Genomic DNA, 27,887 nt, shown 5'->3' on the forward strand with positions numbered 1-27,887 from the left:
ATTTATTGTATTTTATTTATGAATGAAAATATTTCTGTAGAATTTTGGAGTCTTTGTTTTTATCCTTGTGGTATCGAAAATGGTATCGAGTATCGAGTATTTTCCTTAGTATCGGTATCGAGTTGAAAAGTTTAGTATCGTGACAACCCTAATATATATATATATATCAGAACAGAGAGCGTAATTTATATAGTCTTATTTAAATAAAATCAATAACAAGGATATCAGGTTTTTCAAGAATAAGAAATAAATTCTGCTGCAAAATTGTAATTCGTGCTAAATCCTTGCCATCAAAGTTCTTTATTGAGCACTACTTTTAGGCCTGAGTTTTCTCTTTTGAGTGTTCTTGTTTGTTTAAATTTTAAAAAGGAGATGTTTTAATTTCGCCATATTAGTTTCATGGCTAAATGATGGCTATGACTAAAGTCAGCAATGGCAGCTCGGTGGGTGGTTATAAAAGAATGCTCTTTTTTTATACGTCTCACAGAAAAATTAAATGAAAAAACCCAAATGGTTTGTTTTAAGGATTCTAATTACTAAATTAAAACATAAGATTTATGAGCACAATTTGCTTAAGATTTAACTTTTGGGCATGAGCAGAAGATGACTAGAAAAGCAGAGAAGATAGACAAATGTATGGCTGCACACATGGCTCCAACATCAATATCAACCTTTGAATTTTTTCCAATGTAATTTACACACAAGCTCAGAGTATTCATATATTACCCAATTTCATTTAATAAACTAATTATATTGAGTTGATATATTTGACACATAAAAGCCGAACCTTAAATTGGTGCAACTTTTTGATTTGCTAAGGTTTCAAGATGCTGAAAGGATCTCAGGTTACATTTGAAGTCTCAGAAAGACTCCACTTGGCACTACTTCTTTGTTAACCCACTAACATGCTAGCTTATCCTGAAGGAAGAGTTATAGCGTGTAAGAGAGAGCGCGATGTGAAACCTTATAACCCCCGGCTTCAGCTAATGCAATTGAGCTGCTATTCTTGGGTTGAGGAGGCCCAGCTACTGAGATAAACAACATAATGAAAAGAACAGGCTGTTCTGGAGTAAGAAGGATCAGGCTCCTTTAATGAACATTAAACGTATTATATATAGTGAGTTTTCATGTGTGGTTGACACACTTCTCTGATTTCTTTACAATCCCTCAACACGGTGAAAATTCTTTGTCATTATAACACAAATACAAACAGTAAATATTATTATGACCTCTAAGAAATTATATCTTCAACTTGTTCTAAATGCAGCTATGAAAGAAGGTTGTGGATCTGTTTAAGTTAAAAACCATGGCTGTCCAAAGAAAATATGGAGTTGGTATAATCTGCCAACCTTTTGAGTTGACTCAATGGGTTTATTGACAAGTACTGTTGTTAGTGCGGCAGTCTTTAAAAGCAAATGTGAAGCTCCTCTGTTACTGTTTTAGTAGTAGGATATAAATTTAGGAAAAATGGGTTTGATTATTACTTGTGTCTCAGCTTTAGATATTATACACAAAACACTAGGATGGACCGAATGATTGGCCCTGATTTCCTTAATTTTGGGTGATCAGCAGATACTTAGATGTGAAACTCGTCTTATCCACTGATACTGTCTATCACCGAAAAGGTCTGAAAATCAGCCAATGCTCTTAACATTAAGTTTGTGAGCATGATGTCATGTGCCATTTGGATAAGTTTTTATTTTTTGAAAAGTGTTGTTTTATAAAATATATATAGAAAAAAAAAATTAAGATTTATATTCTGACCTTATAACAACCGAAAGTGTTATTGCTTAAAAAAAACAAAAACAAACATATATCAGCCCAGACTGGAGTTGGCAGATCTTGTATTTTAAAGATCGCTGATTGGTGATCGACTAGAAAACTGCAAAACACCATTAAAGGAGCATAAACACTCCGTTATTTATATGTTTGATGTAAAAACAGATTCAATTAATTGCTTTCTTAATTAATTGAATTATATTTTTTTATGTCTGAAGTCTGAGGTAAAGCTAAGAAAGAAAATCCCCAGGAATTTCATGCATTTGAACATTTTTATTAAAAAAAAAAAAGTCCAGATATTACTTCATAACCTGTTTTTTATTCTTTTCAGCTCAAATAGAAGTTATTCCCTGTAAAATCTGCGGAGACAAATCATCAGGCATTCACTATGGTGTTATCACCTGCGAAGGCTGCAAGGTGAGCTTACGAGCTATTTTAATAAGAATATAACTGTGAATGAAAGAGAGTAATCAAGCAAATCTACCCAGAGTATCTAATTGTTGTGGTCAGTCATTACTACATTCAGTAGATAACTTCTGTTGTTTTAAATTGTGTTATTTTGCAGGGTTTCTTTCGACGTAGCCAGCAAAACAACGCCATGTATTCCTGTTCAAGACAAAGAAACTGCCTGATTGACCGGACCAACCGTAACCGCTGTCAGCACTGCCGGCTGCAGAAGTGTCTTGCTCTTGGCATGAGTCGCGATGGTGAGTTCATAGCCTCAATCACCACTGCGTGCTAGGGCTGGGTGATATGGCCTTAAAATCTTATCACGATAGTTTGTGTTATAAAGGATATGTATAGAGAATGTACATAAAAAATATGATAAATTGTTTCATCTCTATGCTTTTTCTCTCCAGCTGTGAAATTTGGTCGCATGTCCAAAAAGCAAAGGGACAGCCTGTATGCAGAGGTCCAGAAACACCAGCAGTCACAAGAGAGCTCGGGGGTTGGTGCCCGAGAAGAGCATGGCGACCTGGCAGAACATGGCCGCACCTACAGAAGAGGCTCCAGTGCCACTCTGAGTGACCTGGATGACATCACAACCCTGCCGGAGGGTCTGCTTTTTGACCTGCCGCTGACCCCGGAGGACGCAGGTGGAGATTACTGCAACCTGGAAATGCTTGGAGGAAGCGCAGGGAGCAGCTCTTCCTCTCAGAGCTCTCCAGAGCAGAGCAGCTTGGACTTTGTTGATGGCAACCACAGCATCAAACATGAGTACCAACTGTTGCATGATTCAGGACTCTTCTCTCATGCCATCCTCAACCCTCTGCCACAGGGCTGCTCCCTGCTGGAAATAGGTCAGCAGTTACCTCATTTGCTCTTTCTGGCTGTAAATAAATCCTTAAAAGTAGGGCTGCACAACTTAAAAGAATCATGCAATAGTGATATTCTTAAATATTTTGGTTTAGGTGTAATTTATGCCTGTTTGCTTCTTCCCTCACTTAAGCAACTGTGCTTTCTAAAGCATTTTGGGCTATGTCATTTATAGGCAGCTGTCAACTGGTTATGAAAATAGAAAAAGAAAATGTGTTCAGACCCTCTTGAAATGTTAAAATCTTTCTGAAGGATTCACAGATGAATATATAAATTCTACTTTCCTCCATTCAGAGCGTATAATCCAGAGTGTGGTGAAGTCCCATGTTGAAACAAGCCAGTACAGCACAGAGGAGCTGAAGAGAATGGCGTGGAACATCTATAACCCAGAAGAGACACGCTCATACCAGACTAAGGTAAGACTGGGACTCCGTCCTGTTCTTCATTGTCAGTAAGAAGTTTAAACACAACTGGTACCATGTGGTAATAAAGTGGAGATTGGAGAGCTATAAAAAAAAAAAAGCAGAAGTCTGCATTTGAAAAAATGTGATTGTCAGCTCTATATCATGAGTTGTTTCTTACTTCTACTTATTAATTTTCTTTTATTTTTTCCGTTTTTATTAATGAACACAAATTAAAATTAGTTCACATTAGAGTAAGAATTATTAATCAAAGCATAATGCACATCAGCAGGATTTATACTAGTTTTGTAAATTAACACCAGAGTGAAATTCGAAATAGCTACTCTATTAGTCAGGCTTCATTGCAAATGAGCTACATTCAAAGGCATTAATGAAACAGAACTTGTTTGTCAAGAACCACACCTCTCTTCTTTTTTCCTTCTTCCAGTCAGCAGAAGTGATGTGGCAGCAATGCGCGGTTCAAATTACCAACGCAATCCAGTATGTGGTGGAGTTTGCAAAGCGCATCTCTGGCTTCATGGACCTCTGTCAGAATGATCAGATTATTCTCCTTAAAGCAGGTCAGTGCATGATGAGAGTGAGCATCTCTCCAAGATAAGATCCCAGATTGTTTTGACAACAAAAGTCACTGTTATTACAGTATCATTACACTTAGATATGCTTAAGGCCGATTTAAAAACCAGTGTTGTGTTTAAATTTTGTTTTCCTTTTTCAATGTTTCTGTCTTATGAAACTAGGCATGTGTTTGGGTTTAACATCATTAGGAATACCACACTTTAACAGCACCAAAATATTTAGACAACTAAAAACATAGACGTGTTTATAAAGGTCAGACTTTCTTTTATTAAAAATGTTTTTTTTACCTACCCATGAATCATATTTTTATTATACTATAATGATTGTATTTATAGAGTTCTTTATTTTTCTTTGATTTTTAAGCTTAGACACCAGCTAAATGTAGAATATTTATCTAGCATATTTAGTAACAGTTTTCACCTTTTCCGCACTACGTAGAATGACATAAAGACAACAAGCTTAAAGTGGCTTGTTTAGTAGTTGAGTAATTTAAAAGGCATTTTTCTTATACAAACCTTTTCAGCGGCAATTACCAGAATAATACATTTCCAGCATGAAAATTTAGCTCAGTGAAAGGTCCTGATAGGGTGAAAATTCTTTTTAATACCTTTTTAATTATGATTTGGTGATATAAGTATGGTCATTTTAATTGAGCAATGTCTTGGTGGGACATATTCTTCATTCAGAGGGATACTTGAAACAATTTATGTTCTGAGATACATACAAAAATAACCACTGCCCCTGAGGATCTGGAACTGATTTTTAATCATCTAGAGTTAAGTTTATGGTTTATTTAACATTACTCAATGATAAAAAAAACCCTACAAAATTTTAAGTGATTTAAAAAAAATTGTTCCAAAGTGTTAATTAAGTGAAATGGTCACAGGTTTATATCTAGAAAACTGAGTTTCTATCCATACCAGAGCTGTCTTCCTTCCCCTGTCACTTAGAGAGAGGCAACACAGAATTTCTTCACAGCAACACCAGTGTAAACATCCCAGGACTTTGTTTTGATTCGACACGATTTATAATGGGCATTTGTTGTGACACAACCATTGCTTAAAGTTTTATTACTGTGAATATAAAATGCTTCTGTTTTAACTGAGCCAGAGTTCCACTCTGCAGCAGAGGGAGGTAGAGCCCACTCAGCGACCGCCCCTGGTCGAAAACAACGATGGTAAATCTGAGTTCCAGTAGAAAACCTTCAGGTTTTATACTAACAGCGTGTTGTTAGTAAGGCAAGGCCTTTCGTTACTGGGCAATATAAGACTTGCCTTGTAAGACTTACTTACAAGGCAATATAAGACCACAGATGTTTAGGGATAGGCAATGGTTAAAGAAGACCTCTGGGAGGCTGGTGACTACCTTTGTCGCAGGCTCACACTGGACAGGCTAGAAGATCGTTTTTAACATCCTTATATATTATATATTGTAGGCCACATTAAACTTTGTTTAACGAGTGCGAAAGTTTGATTGATTCCAGAATGGAAGGAGAGTTTTGCTACAGTGAAAGAGAGGGGACCTAATGGAAACAGGAACATAAACCTGGTTTGGAGGTCCAGTGCCAGGGTCCGGTTTGGACCACTGAGCCCTCAGAACTTGATGCTTTATTTCCCCACAATAAGGCCACAACAATGCAGGAAGGTTTGAATGACAGTTTAGATATTGGGTTCCTGGTTGCTGGAGTATTGCTTAGACAGGGTTTTCAGTGTTTTTAGAGACTGGACGGTAACAGATGATGAAGTAAAAAAGGGGAAAAAAACAGAGACCAATGTGATTGTCTAGGTTTCAGATGTTTTGCTTTTTGGAGATTCCTGTGGTCAGTCCACACAATAAAAGGAGTTTCAGCTCCCTACAACTAGTCTTCAAAAGCCATTTTTATGGCTAAGAGGTAATTGCACAAATCATTTCGTTCTGCTTGAGAGAAACAGCGGAAAAAGTGTGAGAACGGACTGCCCCCACCCCCAAATCACAGGCTTCAAATTCATGGACAAACAGATTCTCTGGATCTGGCTGAATCAAAATCAGAGCAATGGCAAACATTTTCTTGAGCTATGAAAAAACCCTTTTGGGTTCAGGTGACCAAATGAAAGGTATGGAGGAGGTCAGGCTAGTGAGGGGTTGAGTAGTTTCACTGTAGTTTTTAAGGAATCTGCAGTAGAAATTGGCGAATCCTAAAAACATTTAAGCTGCTTGTGAGTTAAGGGAGTAGACCAACTGAGAATGGCTTGAACCTTCTCTGGATCTGTCTTCACCTGCCCGCTCTCAAGAATGTGTCCCACATTGATGTGTTTGAAACACACACTTCTCTGCTTTGACAAAATGTTGTTTCTCTAGAAGACACTGTAGAACTTAATGCACCTGGACCTTATGTTCAGATAAGGTCCTGGAGAAAATCATCATTTTCAGTTTAACCTTTTTACCCTCCAGTGTGGCCTTAAAATATACCCACTGGAGCAGGAAATTATTTCTTAAATAAAAATAAGGTGTACGTAAGCAAATGAAAGCTTGTGCTGCTACTAAAAACTGCCACTCCTAGAAAACATTGAAAACTACTCATCCATGTACAAATATTTAAATATGTAAATTATCTTGAAATAGAGATAAGTCAAGCATTCAGAATGATAAACAAAAAGAGATACTGAATTAGTGCTAAATGATGTCTGATTGCTGAGGAATACTGACCATTTATATTTAAAATCCTGTATGACTGGACTGATTATAAAGTGTCACAGTTGCAGAAGTAATACATTTTCATTTTAGCTTTCTGGTCCAACTTGATCAGATTTAGGATAAATGAAGAAACTGGGAATTTAACAATTAAACAGTCTTATAATGTGCAAAGCCCTATGGAGGAAACACAGTCCTTCTAGGCCCTAATCACTTGCTTTCATATTATCTTTTCCTTTAGATATGCAGCAGTTCTTATCCCTCTAATGGCCTTGTTGCTAAAATAACATATATCATATTTAATAAACCTCTGAATTTTTTGGGGGGGAAATATAAGAATTAAAACACCAAGCTTTAAAGGAACCTAAGTTAAGCCAAGAACCTCAGAAATAAATTAATCAGTATTGTTATTCAAACAAAGCTGTACAGTTTATTCAGATCTTGTCAAAAAAAGTCATTTTTCTTAGCAGTGCATTTCCTTTGTCTTTGTGTCCACAGGCTGCATGGATGTTCTCCTGATCCGTATGTGCCGAGCCTACAACCCCATCAATAATACAATGCTCTTTGATGGAAAGTTTGCAAGTGCTCAGCTTTTTAAAGCTCTGGGTGAGTCAGCAAGTTGTTTTTCTTCCTCTTTCCCTGTCTTTCTCTCACATAAACAACTTGAAAGGGCGAGCAGGTGATTTGAGGTCATTTTTATTTATGTCAGAATATTTTGAAATGTTGTTTTGTTTTCCGTCTTCTCTCCCCCCTTTAGGCTGTGATGACCTTGTGAATGCTGTGTTTGACTTAGCGAAAACGCTGAGTCGTATCCAGATGTCAGAGGATGAGATGGCTCTGTTCAGCGCCGCTGTCCTGCTGTCACCAGGTATGATTGACACACCTAACCCTACATGCTTCCAGTAAATGCTAAGCAGTGTAACTGGTTCATACTGTTTGAATTAATGTTCAAAAGTATGCCATGCATTTATTTATCTAATGCATCAACTGACCTACAAAGATTATTGTGGTGCAGTTAAACTCAGCATCCATCGTAATTTCCCCGTCGTCAGTAATGCCTTGACGTAGGCACTGTCAGCCGTTTATCAGGCAGACACATTTATAGCTTCAGTGACACCGAATCTCTCCTGTGTGCTCACTGTTTCATTATTTCTATTATTTAGCATATGCTTAATCAACTGTGAGGCATGTTAGATAGAGAAAACAATATATAAAATCATATTATCAGGCAAAAAAAGCATCTTTGGTAATTTTTTGTGGCCAAGAACAATATTTATTCTGTTTTTGTAAGACAGTTAGGCATCATTTAGGGTTTATCAGTCTTTCTAAAGACTTCATTAAACATGGAAGTATGTTGCTGATTAGATTCCAACATAGATGTTTTTGTTCACCCCCACTATCATCAGCTGGAATGACTAAGCATCAGTTAACTGGTTCTACTTATAGTGGACAAACCAAGGGCCCAAAGTGGTTATAAAATATTTGTTACTACCGTATTTCATTCAGGCCCTCTTTCCTGTAAATCCAGCTACCTGGTTCACTTTTATTTGAGAAAACTGCAAATGTGAAAAAATTTTTTCAGGCATTTTAGGTAGAATGTAGTTATCGAAGATTAAGTGTTATATTTCCTCATAAGCTTTAATTATAAGGAAGTCATTTAGTGTTTCTTAAGGTGGGAAACTTCACTCTTATCTAACTAGTTCTTAAACTATGATCACAATTCATGTAAATAATTTACCGCCCAAACACATATTTCCACAATGAACTACTTTCGAATCATTCCTTGCTTTGACTGTATAATAACGTTTATAAAAAATATATAGGTCACACGGTTGTGTTCCAGTGAAGCTGTTATGTCACTGTGCAGCATTTGCTATTTGTCCGTAGCCAGCGTATTTGCATGTGTGTGCTCACACAGAGCATATTTTAATATTATCACACTTCCTGTAAAGCTGTCCTTGTTTATCTTTACAGGTTTTAATGTCAGAAGAATTTTTTTTAATGGGTCTTTAAAACTGAATTACTAAATCCATGTTTTTAAATTTGACCAGCAAGTTGTGATTATGCTTGAATTTTGCTCATCTAGCAAAGTTATCTGTGATAAAAAATAAAATCTCTGTTGCTATCGGGTTGTAGACACAGTTTGGTATAATCTAGTAGTTTTTATTTCTAACATTTGAGGCTCCAGTTTATCTAACTAAGTTTCAAGCAAAAGATTATTGAATGATGAATGATGAAAGATGGGTCACTAAGCTGCTAATTTTTTGGCTAAATGTAGTAACTTTTTAATGCATGATCAAATTAGTTTGCACTTAAAGTCTATCAGTTTACTACACATTTAACTGCAAACTAGGAGTTTGTTTAATATTACCAGCACTCAGTTCAAGCTCACCCTGTAAAAAAAGCAAAAATAAACTTCAAGAATTTTGAAGTTCCCAAAAAAAAAGGGGGGTTTCACATCGGGGCAGTCAGACCTGTAAAAAAAACAAAACAACAAATTGCATGAAGTCCAGTTTCATTAATTAACAGCGTCGCGCTCCTAAGGAATGCCAACTTAATGCATCCTAAAACTGTTTATAAATTATTCCCTTATTGGGGGTGTGGCGGCGGCCTAGTGGTTAGGGCATAGATCTTGGAATCCAGAGGTTCTGAGTTCGAGCCCTTCTCCCACAGACTGTCTCTCTGACTCCCTCAGCAAAGAGCCTTAACCCTACACTGCAAGAAGTTCTCCAAAAAAAAGGGGTTTCAAAAACATCCTCATTTAAAATAGACTCCTAGATATTTGAATATATTGAACAAAGGTAAAGTTAGGCTGTATTTGCAAACAGGATAGTAAATGACCTTCTGTCTTCTTCATCAGACCGACCTTGGCTCACAGATGTCCAGAAGATCCATAAACTGCAGGAAAAAGTTTATGTGGGTCTGCAGCGTTGCTTGCAAAAAGAAGGAGCATCTGAGGAGAAGCTAGCCAAGGTACAGAACTTTCCTGACATGGTTTTCAACATCAGCGCGTGACTGAGTTTTGAATTGTTCTTTTCTTATATAATTTATCTTCCCTTTTCTGTTCTCCCATCCTAGATGGTGTCGAAACTTCCCATGATGAGGTCCATATGTAACCTCCACGTAGATAAGCTGGAGTTTTTCCGCCTGGTTCATCCTGAGACAGCGTATGCTTTCCCTCCTTTGTACAGGGAAGTTTTTGGGAGTGAAATAACCTTCCCGGACTCCACCGAGGGCTAGTTTAGCCCTTTGACTAAATGCAGTGATTAACATAGCAACACTGAGGTGTATTTAGAGGAAGATGAAATTGTGGTAACTGTCATAAGGCTAAACCAACAAGCCCGGTGACAATCCTGCACGTTACACTTTAGCACACACTCCTCTCTCCTCTAAAGTCCAAATCCCGTGGAGTAGCTTTCACCGCCCTGCAGGCTAACCCTTTTAACTTGACACGATGGGATCTACTGCTGGGTTGTCAGTGCACGTTACCTCCTTTGTAAAGAAGCAAAGAAACCATTGAAGAGTGGCCTACATTGTTTATATTCTCAAAAATATTTTTCTATAAGGCACCTGAAACTGCTTGTTGAGTTGAATTCCTTATATGGCATGGATTTTGTTATTTTCACAGCTCCTGTGAGCGATTGTTGAATGTACCCCACTCTTCCTGTAACCATCCATGATATGCTAGAATGTACAAACCCGCAGTAGTCCTTACCCACGTCGGGAGTTTTGCAGCAATGAAGCCTGCTCCAGTCTCATGCAGAAACAGTTGTTTCATTGCGTACACCCTGTAGCACCCATACATTACTGTGTTTGTAACATGAACAAGCTAAAGGGACCACGATCAACCTCTGAAGCAGAAAGTTGGCTTTTGTTTGTTTTGTAAATCAAGTTTGAACCCAAAAACACATTAGAGCACAAAAACATAGCACTTATGCTAGAAACTGATTCGTTGTCTGTTTGAGCACGACGTTAGATGTCAGTGAACTGTGAGTTGTTGCTTTTTTTTATGTGATCAATGACCTCAGTCCAAATTCCTTTTCCCTTTTTTTTTTTTTCCAAATGCCACTTAGAAAGTGAGATTATTACAGTGGTATTTTGAAAGTATTTTCAGATGTACTTCTTTTATATATAAAATATATTTATATAAAGAACCATCTAAAAAAAGAAAGCAGAGTTTATATAATGCAAAGAATTTGAAGTCATGTTCTTTTGCTCTGGTCGTTTTGTCCACTGTTTGAATTTCTCAGAAAAGTACGATCATACCAGAAACGCGATAAAAAGAATGTGGTTATTTAGCACTTAAAAGTCGTTCTTGGGATCCCGATAAACCACACTAGCACAAGTAACAAGTTGCATGTTATTAATTGTCTGAGCAGAGCTGACTTCGGTTAGAGATGTCCACCAGTGCTACATCTCAACCCTCTATTTTTTAACAAGCTAAAACTCAACCAAGCAGAGTCTCAACCAAAATCTTCAAAGGCTGTGAATGAATGCACAAAGCTGAAAAGATGATAAACGATAAATGAAGGGACAAAGATGGATAAGGTGGTCAAGAGTACAGTGGTGATGATTAAGCTCCCTATGGCCTCTTTGCTTTGGGGTCAAGCCAATTCAATGTTTTGATCCGAGAACGATAGCTTGTATTCCTTATTTTCAGCTCCCTTACTACCTCAGCTTCCCAAAAACACTAGATGGCAGAGAACAGGGTTGACAGAGCCATCAGCTACCCCCCTGAGTTTATATCTATGTGTTTGCACATAGAGAGAGCCTCAAAAACAGTAAAATAATGCTTTTAAAACTGGATGAAAAGTAAATAAAACTTTATTTTTTTTGTGCTAAAGACATCGCTCTGACTGCTGGTTTGTTTATTTCAGAGCTCTATATGCCTTTAGTTCCAGGAAGCCTTGAACATACACAGATCTATCTCTTGTTAGATCTCTAGAGATGCCTGCAGGAATCATGAAAACTTCATTTGAAGTAGACGGCTGTATTAGATTTCTGTCAAACAATAAACCTTGTTGTACCAGCGGCTCAAAGAGGCTGTGAGAAATTCAATTAAATTACTATATTCGGAGTCCTAAGACAATCACATGACAGATGTTGGATGTTGTCTCTCTTTCAGAGTAATTTTTAAGCCAAGTTGGCTTAGCACTGCTGGGACAGTGCTGTTCACCGTTCATTGTTTCATGCAGCCCGGGGTGGGGGGGGGTCTCTCTTGTTTTGGTACTAAACATTCTGGGATTGTGCAATAATGTCCTTCCCATTGTTCTCGGTATGTCGAGCCTTACCAGCCGTCTATTACAGTTCATGTTTTTTCTAGCACTCCAGCGTAATAACCTCACAGCACCATGAATAATTGTTTTTATAGCATAAAGTACCAAAAACTTAACTTTGCAGATCAGATGATCCAGTTGCATGGCATTTACAGATTGTAAACAAAGTACATTGCTTTGTGTTTGAGTCCTGAGAATGTTAAATGTTAGCTCATAAAGAATTATGTGTATGTTGAAACAGTCCAGAGGGCAGGACCTATGATCTGCACTTTCATGTCCCTTTAGACTCACTCAGGGAGATAGCTGGGCTCTCTGTCCTACAGCGTCTGCAATTAGTCGAGCTAGCAGGAGACCTTGCACCAACATAAAAGACCTTTAAACCTTGATCACTGTGTACAGTACATGTTCTTGTGAATGTTTGATTACAGAAGTATCACAGAATTTTAGCCCCATGTCTGATATCATTGTTGCAAGACTTCTTTGTTGAAAACATAGATTAAGTAGGAGATGAATAAAAAATAATAAAAAAAAAACAACGGATTAATTATAATCTCTGAATTCTATGTTGGTTTTGTTGTGATCTTTTGTTTATTGATTTTTATCCCGTATTGTTGTACTGGTTTGTTTTTTTTTTGTTTTTTTTTTGCATCAGTCGATGTCCTTTTTCTCTCAGAGAGATGTGATTCTATTTTTTTTTTAAAGAGTTTTTAAAGATGTCTCTCTTAAAGGTTCTCTTTCGTCATCCTCCTGTTTATAATCTCACTATATTTTAAGATCATTATTGTTATTGAATCAAGATAGAGTTTATTATGGAATAATTTATGTCATGGTTGTAAAGCCACAGTGAAGTGTTGTTGCACAATGGTGATACTGTATGTGGATTTAAGAATGTAATAAAAGTCTTTTTAACAACTGTAAATCCTTCCTTTGATGTCTTTTCTTTGCTCTCATGCTAGGACTTGCTGTAATGCTAAGGCAAAGGTCTGATCGTTATTATTTTACCCTTTTCTTTTGCTTTACAGATTTCATTTTTTTTTCTTTTATTAACACAGACAACACCATAAGAGAGATTTACAGGATAAAATGATGAAAAGATTATTATAGTATTAAGTTATAAGATAACTTTTATTAATTAACCTTTTTTTGGAAAAATTAGTATCACAAAGTGCTTCACATTAAAGCATAAAGCAGACGCAGAATAATTAAAAAAGTAAACACTGCAAACCATTGAAATCTAAATAAGTAACATTTTCATAAAATAAATACATTTCTTTCTTCAACTGAGCAAGTAAGCAGGCCAATTTGTCAATGGAATACGACAATTAACATTTAAAATGAGGGAAAAAAACAACTGTAATCTCTTATTTCAAGTGCATAATATCTAATTATATTATTTTAAGGGTAAAAATATTAATTTCTCTAGCCGATCATCTTGTTTACCTACTGAAATTAATGGTAAATACACAAAAAAAATTTACATTTTTTTATTGTTTTTGCAGTGAGATGTTTTGAGTGTACTGTTATAATGATTAAAATTACAATAATTAAAGTAAGGAAAATAAACTCCAGAGCAAGAAACTATTGCACAGGAACTAATATAAAAGCCCTTTTAAAACAATGCATATTTAGCTAGTTTTTAAAAGGCAACTGAATCCGTAATGGCGGAGATATTTACATGATTCTGGTGTGCTCAGAAACAAATGCTCTGTTTTCTTTTGTCTTTTGCCCGGTATGCAGCATTAACAGTCAGGCATTGCTCACCTGGACTACAAATACCTTCAGGAGGTATAAGGATTTAAAAGATCAATGCTGGGACTTGACCTTGTAAAGCCCTAGAAACAACTAGAGCCACAAACTTAAAATGTATTCTGGAAGTAATGGGCAGCTTCACCAGCTGCCCATTACTTCCAGAAACGAAGCTGGGTGACATTAGTGTACTTAGAAAATGCAAAAAAGCCTTGTCCATCTATCTATATTTATATTTCAGAGAGGATAAAAGCTGGAGCGATTCAGAGACCCAATGTGAAAATCAAAAGTAAAAGCGGAATTTCAATCAGCAGCACAATTGTTCCAATTTTTTTTTTTTTGTTTGTTTAAAGAATACATTGATATTTGTATACATAGTACATTTCGTTGGACAAACCAAAACTAAAATGTGTGAGAGATGTCAGAATAAGTCAAAAGAATCAATGACTTAACTAAATCCAGGATGGATTTTTATTTCTTAAACATGAAGGATGTAAAACAAACACTAAAGGTCTGCAATTTTTCATTAAGATATTCTTTATATTTAGAAACTCTGACATAGCTTACATAAAATGAGTGTGGCTTAATAATTTTAGTGATCATATTTACAATGCAACTCCAAGCACTTAATAATAATTTAATGAAAGATAAGTTACATAACAAGGTGGAACTTAGTCCAACTTGGATCATTACTGACCATGATAGGTTAAAGGTTATTCTCTGAAGCATTTTGAGCTCCTTAAATTATTACACCACTTAACACGATACTTCATCTAATTACCTGATTACAAAATCCAAAAGAAGTAGAGGGATAGGTTTGAAGTCCAAAGATATAGAAGAACATTCTTATAGTGGATGCTAGAAACTAAAGTATTGTTTAATAAATGCATGTTTTTTCTTTCTGTACTTATCTAATAATATTTATCTAAACATCCTTCCTTTGTTTATAGCTCTAGTCCTTGCATCCCCAGCAGTCCCTGAGAAATATGCTTCCCAATAGGCTTTCCATGTAAGCAGAGGGAGAAATTGCAATGTATGCAGAAAGATTCCTGGCCTGGATTCAAATTCAGGACGTTCTTACTGCAAAGCATCAGTGCTACATACTCTTATCAGTAGAATAGAATAGAATAGAATAGAATAGAATAGAATAGAATAGAATAGAATAGAATAGAATAGAATAGAATAGAAAATCCCTTTTATTGTCCCACAATGGGAAAACGCTGATGTTTACAGCAGCAAAAAAGATTATGGAAAAAATGGTCACACAAATATGGAACGTAGAAAAATTTATAAGAATCTTTGAAAATGTATGAGTATAATAATAGTGAAGAGTTAAAATATCTAGTAATAATCATTATTATTACTAGTTTTATTCCTAGGTTAAGGACAACAAATATATTTTTCTAGAGGTATAAATATTCTAAAATAAAATATCTACGTACAAATAAAGGTATTATAACCAAATATTTAGGGTTGTACTACTGCTACCATTGCAACCCATAACTGCAGCCTCTGTAAAGTACCGGTGCTTGCTAATTGTATCCAGCAGGGGGCGGTGTGGTTTAATTTCTTAAAATCATTGCGTCACAAACGTTAACGCTGTTAAATTAATATGTTTAGTGTTCGGCAGAGATTTAGCCAAGACGTAAAACATAGAGTGAGTTTAGGATATTAAATCGCTTATTTTTAAGATAATTATTGGTTCGCTATCGGGGACTCTGGCAGGAGTCGCGCTCACTGTGGACGTGGTCAGCTGGCGTGTCCCGACTTGGAGTGACGGCCCAGTAAACCTATGATCCCCCCCCCCGAAACATTAGATTTTTTTTTTTTTCGTTTCTGACTAAGTGTAAACGTTAACTTTTTTTCCCCTTTATCTTGACCTGTTTACACGGCCGACAGTAGAAGAGCAGGGGACGGTCAGCTTCCAAGATGTCTGTGGCGGGTTTGAAGAAGCAGTTTTATAAAGCCAGTCAGGTTTGCAAAACTTTTCTTACCGTTAGCGCGAGCAGCTAGCTAGCGGCTTGTAGCATAGCAAGCTAATGCTCAGAGCCAAGCTAACACTGCTTCGTTTATTTAACGGTGGATGTTGTTTTTCTGACAGCTTGTTGTTTAGTTGTGTGAAATGTTTAAATTGCTCTTGTTTTCTCTCAACACTAAATCGGCGAGCGTAAAATGAAGCGAGTTCCCCTTAACTCACAGTAGACTGACTGGTTGATATTGCGTTGTCTGCCCTGTAATTATTTATATAAAATGGAAACATGATTATTTATCAACAAATTATAGTGAAATAAAGTTGTTTGCTTAAAAAAGAGGTAAATGGTCTTTAGTTAAAAAGAAAACAAGACGAGGGAGTCGTGAAAATGTGTTTTTTGTGACTGCCGTTTGAGTAGTAAAATATTTTCTCCAACTATGATCATATTTTAAACTCAAATATCAAATCTTCTGTTTTTTTTTTTTTCAACGATTAGAGCGTCTTAATAAATACTTGCGTACTTCTAAAGATAAAAAAAAATGCTCCTCGGTTTCTTGTCTCAGCTTTATTGTGAATGTTTTTAATTTGGGGCAACTCTCCCAGTCATGGGAGGAGACTGTTTAAAAAGATTTTTTTTTTTTGTCTTTTCTTCCAACCCCTGCTGATCTAAGCAGGAAAATACATTTGGTGTCTGCCTCAGCATCCTGCCAAGAACAAACCCAGATTCCTGTAGTAGATGGTAAATAACGTCATTTTAGAGGCTGTGTTGTACAACTGGACTGTTCATGGTGAAACTGATTAGCAGAAAAAAAGACATCAAATAGATCAGGGCATGAGAATTGACCCAAATGATGGATGTAGTGGAAGAAGGCTGGACAAAGTGTGCCTTCCCTATTATTTCACTGCATTGCAGCGACTTTGCTTGCCAAAACTCCATTCGAGGCAATAACACTCCCAATAGCTCAGATTGTATTCACATCAGGAATGCAGGAAGTTGGCTGTGGAAATGATAACTTTGCTCATATGTTGTTTTTTTTCTCTCTCTCTCTTTTGTTATCTCTCTGTTCCTTTTAAGATAATAAATATCGAACCTGAAATGTCTCTCTTGGACATAAAATCATTACTGGATGTGAATTCCAAGTAGGAAGGCAAGGGAATATGTACCGATGTTTAGTACAAGATAACCAAACATGTCATCTGTTCTGTGACATGAAATTGTTCTTATACAAAAACATATGGAGAATATTGTTACATGGCAGGTTTTGGACTTTTTCTCTGTGTTTAATACTTGAAAGATAGTACTCTTCACCACAAAAGATATCAAGTAGATGGAATTTATAGATGTAAAAAGCAAGCAAAATTATGTGGTCTGTATTAGTGTACTGTATAATTACTTGTAAAATGTATGTCATATTGCAATATTAGAAGGTTTATCTTACGTTTAGTGATTTTTAACATTAACTGAAACAAAACTGTAATTTCTATAGCATTTAATTGACTATTTAGAATCACTTGTATTTAAGACCTGACAAGTTGTCAAAAAGTACGCTTCCATAGCAAGTTCTCTTTTCATTATTTCTATTGTGACATGAAGATCATACCAGGAGCTAAAACAGTTCAATCTGAGAGGATTAGTTTAGATTAAATTTAGCTGGGGACTTGATTTGGTGCTAAGCTGGTTTGCAGGATCCAGACAGGGTGAGGGCTTCCTACAGAGTCAGAAGGGATAATGATTTCTAGCTTATAAAAATGTTAAGAACATTTAAAAAGGTTTTCACTCTCACATTTTGCAGATTGCTTTCCTTCTCGTGTTACCTTTTTATTGTATGTTTTGGATTCCTGGTCAGAACTGTAATGGTAGATTTCCTAAACTACATATTTGCAAGCATAAAACTGAATGAGAATCACACAGTTACACTTGTAAGAAAAAAGTTTCATATACTGTACCTAGAAATTTTACATATTTTAAAGGCATGAAAGGGGATTTTGTGGTGGGAGATATGTTCAAAGGCTGTTTGTGTATTTTCGAATTGTGAACATGCGTCACTGTCCCCTCCTTCGCAAAAGTTCTCTACGCTGGAAACGCCTCTGCTGGTTATTTTGTATTTCACCTAGAGAGGCAGCAAAATACCAGGATGAACCTAGTCAGCAGGAAATCATAAAAAGAACAGGTCTCCGCCGGCGTCATCACTGCAAGTTATATTTACAATTTGTTGGTGTGTTCTTGCTGCTGCATGTTTCATAATTTTAGAAAATACAGTACTTACTACACAATGAAACATTATTTACCTGTCCAGCAAAAGTTTTGCGACCAAAGCATCTGTTTTCAGACCCTTTTGCTCCTGTAGGGCACGCCATCTCCGAAAACAATCTCCTGTACACATGCTTTCCCAGTTCCGTTCTCTCCCACATCCTCTTTTCAACTACATCAAAAATAAGGCTTTCTTTTACGGTTAGGTTTGTCAGGATTATTTTAGGTCATTGATGCTCAAGTTTCCGCAAAACAGTAAACAAATCGCTAAAATAAAAGTCGCAGCAGTAAACAGGCGTAGGAGTACATCTTCATGCTTCAGTGTAATGGCGGACTGCTAGCGAAACAGTGTATGAGTCACACTTGGTGTCTACGTGAATAACATACTGGGGGCACGTACGCAAAATGTTTGATTAACAAACAAGTAGCCAATCCACTTTCGACAGTAGACAAAATAGATTGGCTAATGTTTTGTAGGCCCCATCACTGCCAGAGTTTGTGGATTTCAATAATTTTGTGGGGGGGTCCATAAGAGCAAGACTGCCAGCCATCAATTAAGTTATTTTAGATTAATTTGGACACTTAATTTCTGAGAAAAATCCTCTTTGATACCTTAAGTCGCTGTGTTGACATTTATTGGCTTGACTGAATATGTTTTTATGATATCTGAAATATATTTCTTCCAAGTCAAAATAATACAAGTAACAATATGGGGATCTGGAATTAATTTCTAGACATCCAGAATCTTTACTTTAGATATGAAGAATATCATTTTGTTTGAAATTTTTGATTTGATAAGGTAAGAAATGCCTTTTAAATACACATTAAGACAAATATAAAAATGTTTTGCCAAAGCCAGTTTTAATCACTACAAAAACCTAGTTTACTGATTGAAAGTGGATCAGTGTATCTCTTGAGGTCTAATCACCAGTCAGCAGGTGAAGATAGAATAGAAAAATGTTGTTCTAACTGGCAAGACTTGTGCATCATCTCATGGGGTTCCTCCTCATTTTATTTCTGTCTTCCATTGCACAGTAAATACTAAGTGTCTGTTTCGCTGTACAGTTGTTTTCCATAATGCTGTTATCACACATCAGTGTGCTCTCACTGATATCATGTTCTGCTAAATACCTGTTAAAGAAGTCTGTGTACTGCTGTAAATGTGAGAACAGCTAAGGTTCTTGATGTATGTGAAATAATTGCATTCACAAAGAAAACTTCCTCAATATAAAGGACATCTATACGCAGTCTAAGAACCCTCTCCCTGTAAATGTTTAATTCTCTGTGAATTAATCCCGCTCATTCTTCAATTGGATCCTCATCAAAAGGACATGCTTTGATGGTGTTTTTGACATCTAATATCTCTAATGAACCTAGTGAATGGTTTCATTTTATTGTATGCGCAATACTAAGACAGAACTCTCCTGACTAAATACAGAAATAAAGCAACACAATTTGCTTTAGGGAGGGCAGAGACAGAGGAAACCCTTAGTTTATTAAGGAAAACCTGCTCCCAACCAGGTTAGTTCTGGGGAGAATATTACTACAGTAATTGAGACAGAGGTTGAGTAGACTCTCTTTGTGAAATGGAAAACTCGGTTTCCCTGATTCCAGCTTTTAGAAACCTTACAATTTTCAGTAAACCTGCTTGTGAAATGGGCCTCTGGCCATGTTTTTGGAACAACATCCAACCTCTGTGCGCTAAAAATAGTTCTTGATTATAGCATCTGTGTAAGATGCAAAAAACAAAAATGCAAATGATGGTTTGTGGGCTTATTGGTGCGATTGTATCAGTCAGCTTTTAGATGTGAGGTCATCTGGAACCTCTACATTTTTTTACTCTTAGCATGATCAATACATTTCAGTATCACTTTTATAATGGACTAGGGCTGGACAATAATCCCAAACAATATAGTGTATATTCTATATAATTTTTAAAGGATGACCCAATCTCATATTGATTTCGGATATTGGGCCGATATCAGGCAAAAAGAAAAAAAATGGATTACATAAGCCTGCACTTAAACTCACTGATAATGCCGGTATTGTGATAAAAATACTTTGCTTTGTCTTAAAGGGAAACACCGTCTTTTTTTATTTTTTATTTTTTTACATTGGGCCCTTGATTTTACGTTGGTACATCAAGTTCTACTCACCCATATGAGTTTTGTGTAATTTGGAGCTGTTCTGAAGATATTCGGATAGGTTATATCCAAGTAACGTCTTCCTATGGGCAAACAACTTTAAGGCACAAACTAAACTGTTCATAATTTATCATTTATGGTACGCCAGCATTCATAACATGTAGGCGAATCACTGTCCCCCAGACATCCGCTGTTATATTTTTTTATATTTACATCTTTTAAAAACAAAGCGGCGCGTGTATGACTTCATCCGTGCGTGCCGGCTACCGTTCATTCATCCTGTCCGCTGAACTGCTGCTAGTTTTACTCACATGCCTGGAAGATGTCTAGTGCTACTACCACAGATGATCTCGCTCTCGAAATGGAATTGAACTATTCAAATTAGCTAGCCGAATGAATAGAAGGGGTAGAGCGTAGCTACCTGTGGCCCGGCTGCCTGTCACAACTCCAGTCCGGCGCACGGATAACGAGGATATTTTTGGCAAATATCCTCATTGAGTTAGACATTTTATTCACTTGGTTTCTGCAAACTGAAAGCATCCAACGCAGAGATAACATTAGAAAGCTGCAGCCTAAATCTGTTATCACCACGTTTGTTAAAACAACGGCTCCATCCATGGTCACAGTTCTGGAACAGAGACTTGACTTAAAGCTGAGGATGACCTGGTTTCTACAGCAAATTATAAAAGCCACACAAAGACCTGACTAACAGAACATTTCAGGAGGCTCATGTTTTTTTACTGAAGTGCAATAAGCTTTACTGAATGTCAAATTATTTTTTTTACCTGAAAATGCTTCATATGTTTGGACACTTTAGCTTTTTAAGCTTGTGGTCCGGTTGTTATTACCTCCAGACATCTCCTTTTTTCAGGTGCTGCATCAGCATAGCTCATTCTTTTCAGTATTCAGCTTTAATAGTCTTATTTCATCTTCTCTACTATTTTCCATAATCGTCTCTCCCCTTTTTTGCGCATTGTAACTTCTGTATAATGTTATCCTGTAGTTATTTCAGAAGCTTGTTCTTTGTGAGCTTTAAGCCACTCGGAGTGTTTTGGTTGTCCTCCCTGATCTCTAAATTTGCTCTCTGTAAATCAGCTCTGCAGTGTTTGTCAACTGAGGAAACAAGAATTCGATCAAGCTTTGAGATAATGTAGAAGTATTTTAGTAACACACTGTTAGGCAGATAAAAAGGATTTCTGTTGCACATTAATCTATCTTTGTAACGCTCTGATTTGTTTGTATGAAAACATCGACCACAGATTTGTGTGGGTGCTTTTGTGCTGCATTTCATGGCTTTAGTGTGCAGATAAGTAATACTTTTACTGAGTTTCCCCTGCAACTTCTCTTGTGACCTGAATCTGTCAATGTCATATGCTCTCGGGAACGCAGCAGAAATACAGGAATGCAGAGTGGAAATATCAGCATAGTGTTCTTTTAATTACATTAAATGGTGGACATTTAAAATGATAATCTCAACCTCTTTGATTATTGCTAAATGTGTTAATTATTATCAACAAACCTATGTTCTCTTCCTTTAAAACATCAATATATTAATCTAAGAAAAGGAACAATATCTCTAACTGTGAAATGGATGTGTGCAGTAAACTATGTCAAAGTTTATCATTATCTGAAAATATTGCGTAACACATCCTAATGAAAACATGTCCTCCCAGGAAAAGCTTTTATAAATCCTCATGGAGTTCAAGCTCTTAGATTATTGTTAAATATTTATAAGAAACTGTATCCCCAGAAGGTGTGAGTGTTATTTCTGTTTTGCTTTACATTCTCTCTTGCGTTTTAGAAACATAAACCACATTGTGTAGACTACAGGTGTTGTTCAGTGTTATATTTCCTGTTCACAGCCACATCTCATCTTTATTTGGTCAGCTTGAGTAGTTTCCCGTAGGAGAGGAAATTTTAATGGTAACACAGGTGGTGGTTAAAAGAGCAACCCAGATCTGTTTCAACCTGTTATTTGTGGGTTGTTTTTTACTCTGGGTTTAGATATATTGTGATTTAGATTTATTGTGGAAAGTAAAGCAAAAAACTGTCACTGTGGATGGGTGGATTTTGTTGATCAGATCTAAAGAATGATAAAACAAAAGACTGAACTGTCAGGATAATCAGATGTGGAGTTCTCTCAAGATAGCATTAGTCAAGATAGCAAAGATGATTTAGGAAAGTTTTCTCTAAAATTTGAATACAAGGATGTTTTACAATATTTTCACAGGAGAGAAGCAATAAGATATTCCTTTCAGATTTGGATAAAAGTAGCCAGGTTAACTACTCAAAGATTTTTTCTTTTTTATGGGCTGCATTGGCAGTTTTTATGTGTTTTGCTACAATAATCAGTGGTAGCTTACATTAAGCTACGCGTCACGATGCAAAAACTCAGAGGCTACATTTCCATATTCATGAAGCACTTCTGTCTTTTTTCTCTCAGATCAAAACCACATAAGCGATATTACTTAGCTTGCATTTTTATTTTCTCTCACCCCCCCCTTTCACATCTTCTTCTCTAGATGGTGAGTGAGAAAGTTGGTGGTGCAGAAGGAACCAAACTAGATGAGGACTTCAGGGACCTGGAACGGGTAAGAGACCTATCAAAAAGTAGGAGTCAAAGTTGTGGAGCTGCACAAGTAAATGTTTTCATTAAAAACGTTTTCTTCTATGGTTATTTAGTGGCCTTAAGGCTGATTTATACTCAGAAACTCTGCCCCTGTCGCAGACACTCTGCTGTACCTCTCCAAAATTGTCGATTACCGCAGACAGTGCTGCAGAAAGGAGGGCTTTGATTGGTCAAATCTACATCCGTTCTACACTATGCGTATTTCCTGTTTAGTACCTTACCGGCTTGTTTTGTTTGTATGACCGCCATGGTGGAAAATGACTCGTTAAGATGGACCAGCTAGAAGTGCGAGGTGTGCGAGAGCGCTGGGACCCTTTTTCCACCTGGATCCCTGCTCTTTTTCACCCTCATGTCCCCCTGTTGTCACACAAATTTGACCTCCTCAACCGTATCTAGACCCACAGCTAGTTCACGATTGTCCATCTTGCATTGTGGCGTGGAATAACAACGCAGACCACGCTTCAATATTGGGCATGAATAAAAAATATCTGCGACAAGCTCACTGCGACACACTGCTGCGGGAGGATAACCAGCCCTTTAGACAAAAGTGAAAATTACCTAAAATATGGTTGTTAACTGGACCAAAGACCTATAATTTTAAATGTTTAGAAAAAAAAATGTAATAAAACATGTTGCATAAGGAATAGTCTCTGATTTGCTAATATAAACGTTTTTTTTTTTTTGCTGGTTATGTTTGGGTTTTGAATTTTAGTCTAGACACACCACCTAGTTAAAGACATAGCATATTTTAGCATGCTTTGAAGAAAACTCCTTCTTAAATAAAAGAGTCAGTTTTAAAGTTTAGGTGTCACCATAAACATTACAGCTATGTTAATGTTACTAGCATATTAGTATTTTTTAATTATTAAAAATGTTTTAATATATTTTTTTCCTTGTTCTGTTATATTTGACAAGTAACTGATGCAAACTGGGATGTGTTCTTTACAGAAGGTTGATGTGACCAGTAAAGCAGTAGCGGAGGTTATCTCCAAAACATCGGAGTACCTTCAGCCCAACCCAGGTAAGAAGACAAGTCTGGTATTTGTGTGTTTACCTAATTGTAAAATTTCTGTTAACGTCGTCCTCACCTTTCTTTTAAAGCATCTCGTGCAAAACTGTCCATGTTGAACACCATGTCTAAGATCCGTGGTCAGGTGAAGAACCCAGGATATCCTCAAGCTGAAGGGCTGCTAGGAGAATGTATGGCCAAGTATGGACGGGAACTTGGAGAAGACACTAACTTTGGTGAGATATTATGTTTTCTGCTATAACGCCGGGCTCACACTGAATACAGTACCGCTGTAGCACTGGTAGGGTAAGGAACCCAAATCCTTAAAAACTTACACTTACATCAGCCACTGTGCGGTGAGAATCCAATTACATGGACAGGGACAGTACTTTGCTTCAGAAAATTCTACAATAGACAAGTTTGGCCAGATACTGTAGCACCAGGCAGGGCTGCTGAATGCACTGATGAATATGCAAAAGCATGCACTTATCAGCTGATACAAGAAAGAAGCGCTAATATTGGTGGGCTGATGTAGTGTGAATGACTTTTTGAAGCAGACTGCGTACGTAATCGGTGTAAGCCTAGAGTAAATCCTGGGCAGTGCAAATACTGGTGTTTATATTTATTACTTCCACAATTCCAAAAAAGGAAAAAAAAAGCAATCCACTGGACTTTGTTTCCAAGTTTCAAACTTGGAAACAGAGTCCAGGGGATTGTTTTTTAACTTTTTTGGAATGGCTATGAACCGTATAACTGAGAATCTTCACCAGCATACTGCCAAAATGTGCCAAGTAGATGTGCATGTGTCCTGTTTATGCGTCCTGATCATTTATGTGTGCAGCCAAACTACCAACTCGGCATCTAAAAGGTTCTTTTGGTCTATTCTGTTCCGAATTCATGCTTTGGTGATTTAGTTTTCGCTCATTGAAGCTTAAACTGAGAGACTTGGGCTCTCTGTTTTGTTTTTATTCTAATATTACAAATCATGACCAAATGTCAACCATCTGTTTTATCCAGGTGCTGCTCTAGTAGATGTGGGAGAGGCAATGAGGCGGTTAGCAGAGGTCAAAGACTCTCTAGACATCGACGTAAAACAGAACTTTATTGATCCATTACAAACTCTGTGTGACAAGGACCTCAGAGAGATACAGGTATGCATATGCTTTATGAAAATGTATATTTGATAAGGTCTTCAGACAGTAAAATGCAGCAGCTAAATTGTATCTATGCACCACTTCAGCACCATCTGAAGAAGCTTGAAGGCCGTCGGCTGGATTATGACTACAAAAAGAAGCGCCAGGGCAAGATTCCTGATGAGGAAGTTCGACAGGCCCTTGAAAAGTTTCATGAGTCAAAGGAAGTGGCTGAGACCAGCATGTACAACCTGCTGGAGACTGATGTAAGCACTTCTTTCTGTTAAACCATCAGTGAAAGGTTGGAGCCACATCCTAAAGTCTAGTTGTTTTTAAACTAAGCCTAAGTCTTTATTTAATTAGTCATTCTCCTAATAAAGTACCTCATATCACAGTGTTAGGAGGGACACATTCAAGTAGTGGTGTTTTGGGCTGATATCGCAATTTCATTTGTATTTTACTGCTTACAGTGAGTCATTTTACAGATCTTTTGAAACCTGAACCTTTTTATTTTATAAAATAATTTGCTACTCTGGTACAAGGTTATATTGTCTGTCCTGTTCTGCGTTACGTGGCTTTTTCAAATACATTTACATCTTAAGAACAAACAGAAACTCTGTTCATTGCATCTATAAAGGTTAATCAAACACACCTGTTCAGTAGTTTAAATGCAACATTTGGTGATGATGAGGTTTATTGTTGTGTGGTGCCACAACACATTGTAGGGTCAGGATTTATACTAAAGGATGGATGGCTGAATATAGATGTGTAAAAATATATTTTATCATTTATTTTTTTAATCATCACAACCAGTTGTTTAAGAATGGTGTTTTGTTGATACTAGGTCTCAATCTGACACTATGAGTGTACCAGAACTGACATAATGCCAATATTGCAGCTTTGAGTACTGACTGATAAAAATTTTAAACTGATATGACATCAACATAAATTAAACATACTTGTATTACTTAATTTGCCCTGTTAAATGTAAGAACAGGCTTGATCAAGATCAGTAGTACACAGAAGGAACAATAATACTAGGTAGCACTATGCAGTCCTATAGATATTCGAAAGTGGGCAACATTTTACTGCAGTTGATTACCCAATAGGTTACCTCACAGATTTCAGCACCCTGTTCAACATTACTTAAAGTCTGACGTTAGCTGAATGTTGCTCTCCAGACCAGGAGTTCCTCCTGTTGATGAAAATAATCTTGGGACTTCAATTTTAGCTTCGCTTTGACTATAAAAATACTCTTTTACTTAAATTTTATATAAACACTTGTTTTTATGCAAAAGATAAGAAAAGAAAAAAAGAAAATAAAATAGTTGCTCTATATGATCTTAACATTCAACTCGCCTGTATCTGCAATCTTAGTGCTCCATGTGGAAAGATCATGTAGCTGGTGTGTATGGTATGTGTTAATGTTTTACAAGACTTGATGGGTTTTTTTTTTTTTTTGTCTGTATATATAGATTGAACAGGTGAGCCAGCTTTCATCTCTCGTCGAGTCGCAGCTACAGTACCATAAACAAGCGGTGCAAGTGCTGGAGGAGCTTTCTGATAAGCTGCGTGACAGGTTTGTGCAGAAAGCAAATCCAAAGATATCCAAATGCATAAGTGATATGTTTTCCATGCAGCTGTGCTCTGAACCTATTCCAGTCTACAACTTAATCATCCACATCAAATTTGATCTCATTATGCTCATTTGTATCTAAAATGGTGATATTTCTTTGAACAGGATGACTGAAGCTCAGTCTCGACCAAGACGAGAGTACACACCTAAACCCAAACCCATCTTTGACTTTGGAGAAAACAACCACTCCAATGGAGGTTACCCATCCTCAATGGCGCCTCCTCCTTCACGCAACTCTGGTAAGATGCTGATCACATTACAAATTTGAAATTATTTGTTGAAAATTTATTTAAACGGTAAAACAAAGATCCCCAGCTATAAATCGTCAAAAGCGAAACCTCAGCTGTTTCACTTTTTTAAAACCACAATGAAATGTCATCATGTTAAATCTGTAAAAAAAAGATCTGCCTCGCTAGAGTTCTACCAAAAACTAGACATTTAACTCTGAGTTGAAAAAGCTGTGCAATCTTGCAGAAACACACAGAGCCCTCAGTACCTTGCTGGCATTATTGATCAACAACTGCACACCAGTAAGCAACATGAAGCCACAGGAGAAGTGTAAAATTCCTCTTTCCTGTTTTTCCTACATAGTCTCATAAAGGCTTTTATTGATGTTTGACTTATTCAGTGTTGAAATGACATCACTTAGCTGTTGACCAATGTCATGGTAAGAGGTTGTGGCTGTGTGTGTCCCGCCCTGTTATCTGGCTGGCCTTTCTCCTGCTGACCTTGTTCCTCTTTCCTATGACATCAGCAGAACGGTCCTTTCTCTTTGCAACATTGTCCTTTCGGAAACCGGGATTGTGTGAGTCACCCACTGTGTGTCCAAGTTGCAGCCTTGGAATGATTGCATGCGTGTGTGTGTGAACAACACTCTGATAAGATTTTCAGGAAGCAGATGCTTTGCGGCAGTGATGGGTGTTTTACATGTGTCTTATTTAACAGAGTGTGGTTTTGCTTCAACCTAACGTCATATCCGGTCTAAACCAACTACATTTCCACAATGGGTCTTTTTTTCAGTTTTATGAACTTGGCTACCTGCACTAATTGTTCTCCTAATGTTATATGTGAATGTTTCTTTTAATATTTGATTTAAGTGGTGTTCATAAAATTAACCATACCCAACATCTCTTCTAACGCATCTTCAGCTACTTAGTCCTAGACGCCTGGTACAAAACCAGGTTCAGATTAGGGCTGCAACTAACGATTATTTTAAAAATCTATAAATCGGCCGATTATTTTTTCGATTAATCGATGAATCGGACAAAAAATATTTTTTTATATTAACCTCTTTATTTCAAAATAAACATTTTAGACAGAACAAACA

General features: G+C 36.8%; 2 protein-coding genes across 2 annotated transcripts in view; both read left to right on the forward strand.

The window, feature by feature from the left end:
• LOC107081988 (nuclear receptor ROR-beta-like) overlaps positions 1–12,559 on the forward strand; it is an 18,673-nt gene extending 6,114 nt beyond the window's left edge. The window contains exons 2-10 of the mRNA XM_015370390.1: positions 2,111–2,196; positions 2,345–2,486; positions 2,640–3,080; positions 3,391–3,512; positions 3,946–4,078; positions 7,263–7,370; positions 7,522–7,632; positions 9,625–9,737; positions 9,843–12,559. Of these exons, the coding sequence (XP_015225876.1) occupies positions 2,111–2,196; positions 2,345–2,486; positions 2,640–3,080; positions 3,391–3,512; positions 3,946–4,078; positions 7,263–7,370; positions 7,522–7,632; positions 9,625–9,737; positions 9,843–10,004 (1,418 nt within the window). The 3' untranslated portion in view covers positions 10,005–12,559. The remainder of the gene's footprint in view (positions 1–2,110; positions 2,197–2,344; positions 2,487–2,639; positions 3,081–3,390; positions 3,513–3,945; positions 4,079–7,262; positions 7,371–7,521; positions 7,633–9,624; positions 9,738–9,842) is intronic.
• A 2,853-nt stretch (positions 12,560–15,412) lies between these two features.
• The window catches only part of LOC107081972 (endophilin-A2-like), a 23,390-nt gene continuing 10,915 nt past the window's right edge, over positions 15,413–27,887 (forward strand). The window contains exons 1-8 of the mRNA XM_015370360.1: positions 15,413–15,760; positions 22,676–22,744; positions 23,731–23,803; positions 23,884–24,027; positions 24,809–24,942; positions 25,032–25,190; positions 26,400–26,503; positions 26,666–26,799. Of these exons, the coding sequence (XP_015225846.1) occupies positions 15,716–15,760; positions 22,676–22,744; positions 23,731–23,803; positions 23,884–24,027; positions 24,809–24,942; positions 25,032–25,190; positions 26,400–26,503; positions 26,666–26,799 (862 nt within the window). The 5' untranslated portion in view covers positions 15,413–15,715. The remainder of the gene's footprint in view (positions 15,761–22,675; positions 22,745–23,730; positions 23,804–23,883; positions 24,028–24,808; positions 24,943–25,031; positions 25,191–26,399; positions 26,504–26,665; positions 26,800–27,887) is intronic.

This window comes from Cyprinodon variegatus, unplaced genomic scaffold, assembly GCF_000732505.1.
Source record: "Cyprinodon variegatus isolate N-32 unplaced genomic scaffold, C_variegatus-1.0 Scaffold45, whole genome shotgun sequence".
NCBI classification, from domain to species: domain Eukaryota; kingdom Metazoa; phylum Chordata; class Actinopteri; order Cyprinodontiformes; family Cyprinodontidae; genus Cyprinodon; species Cyprinodon variegatus.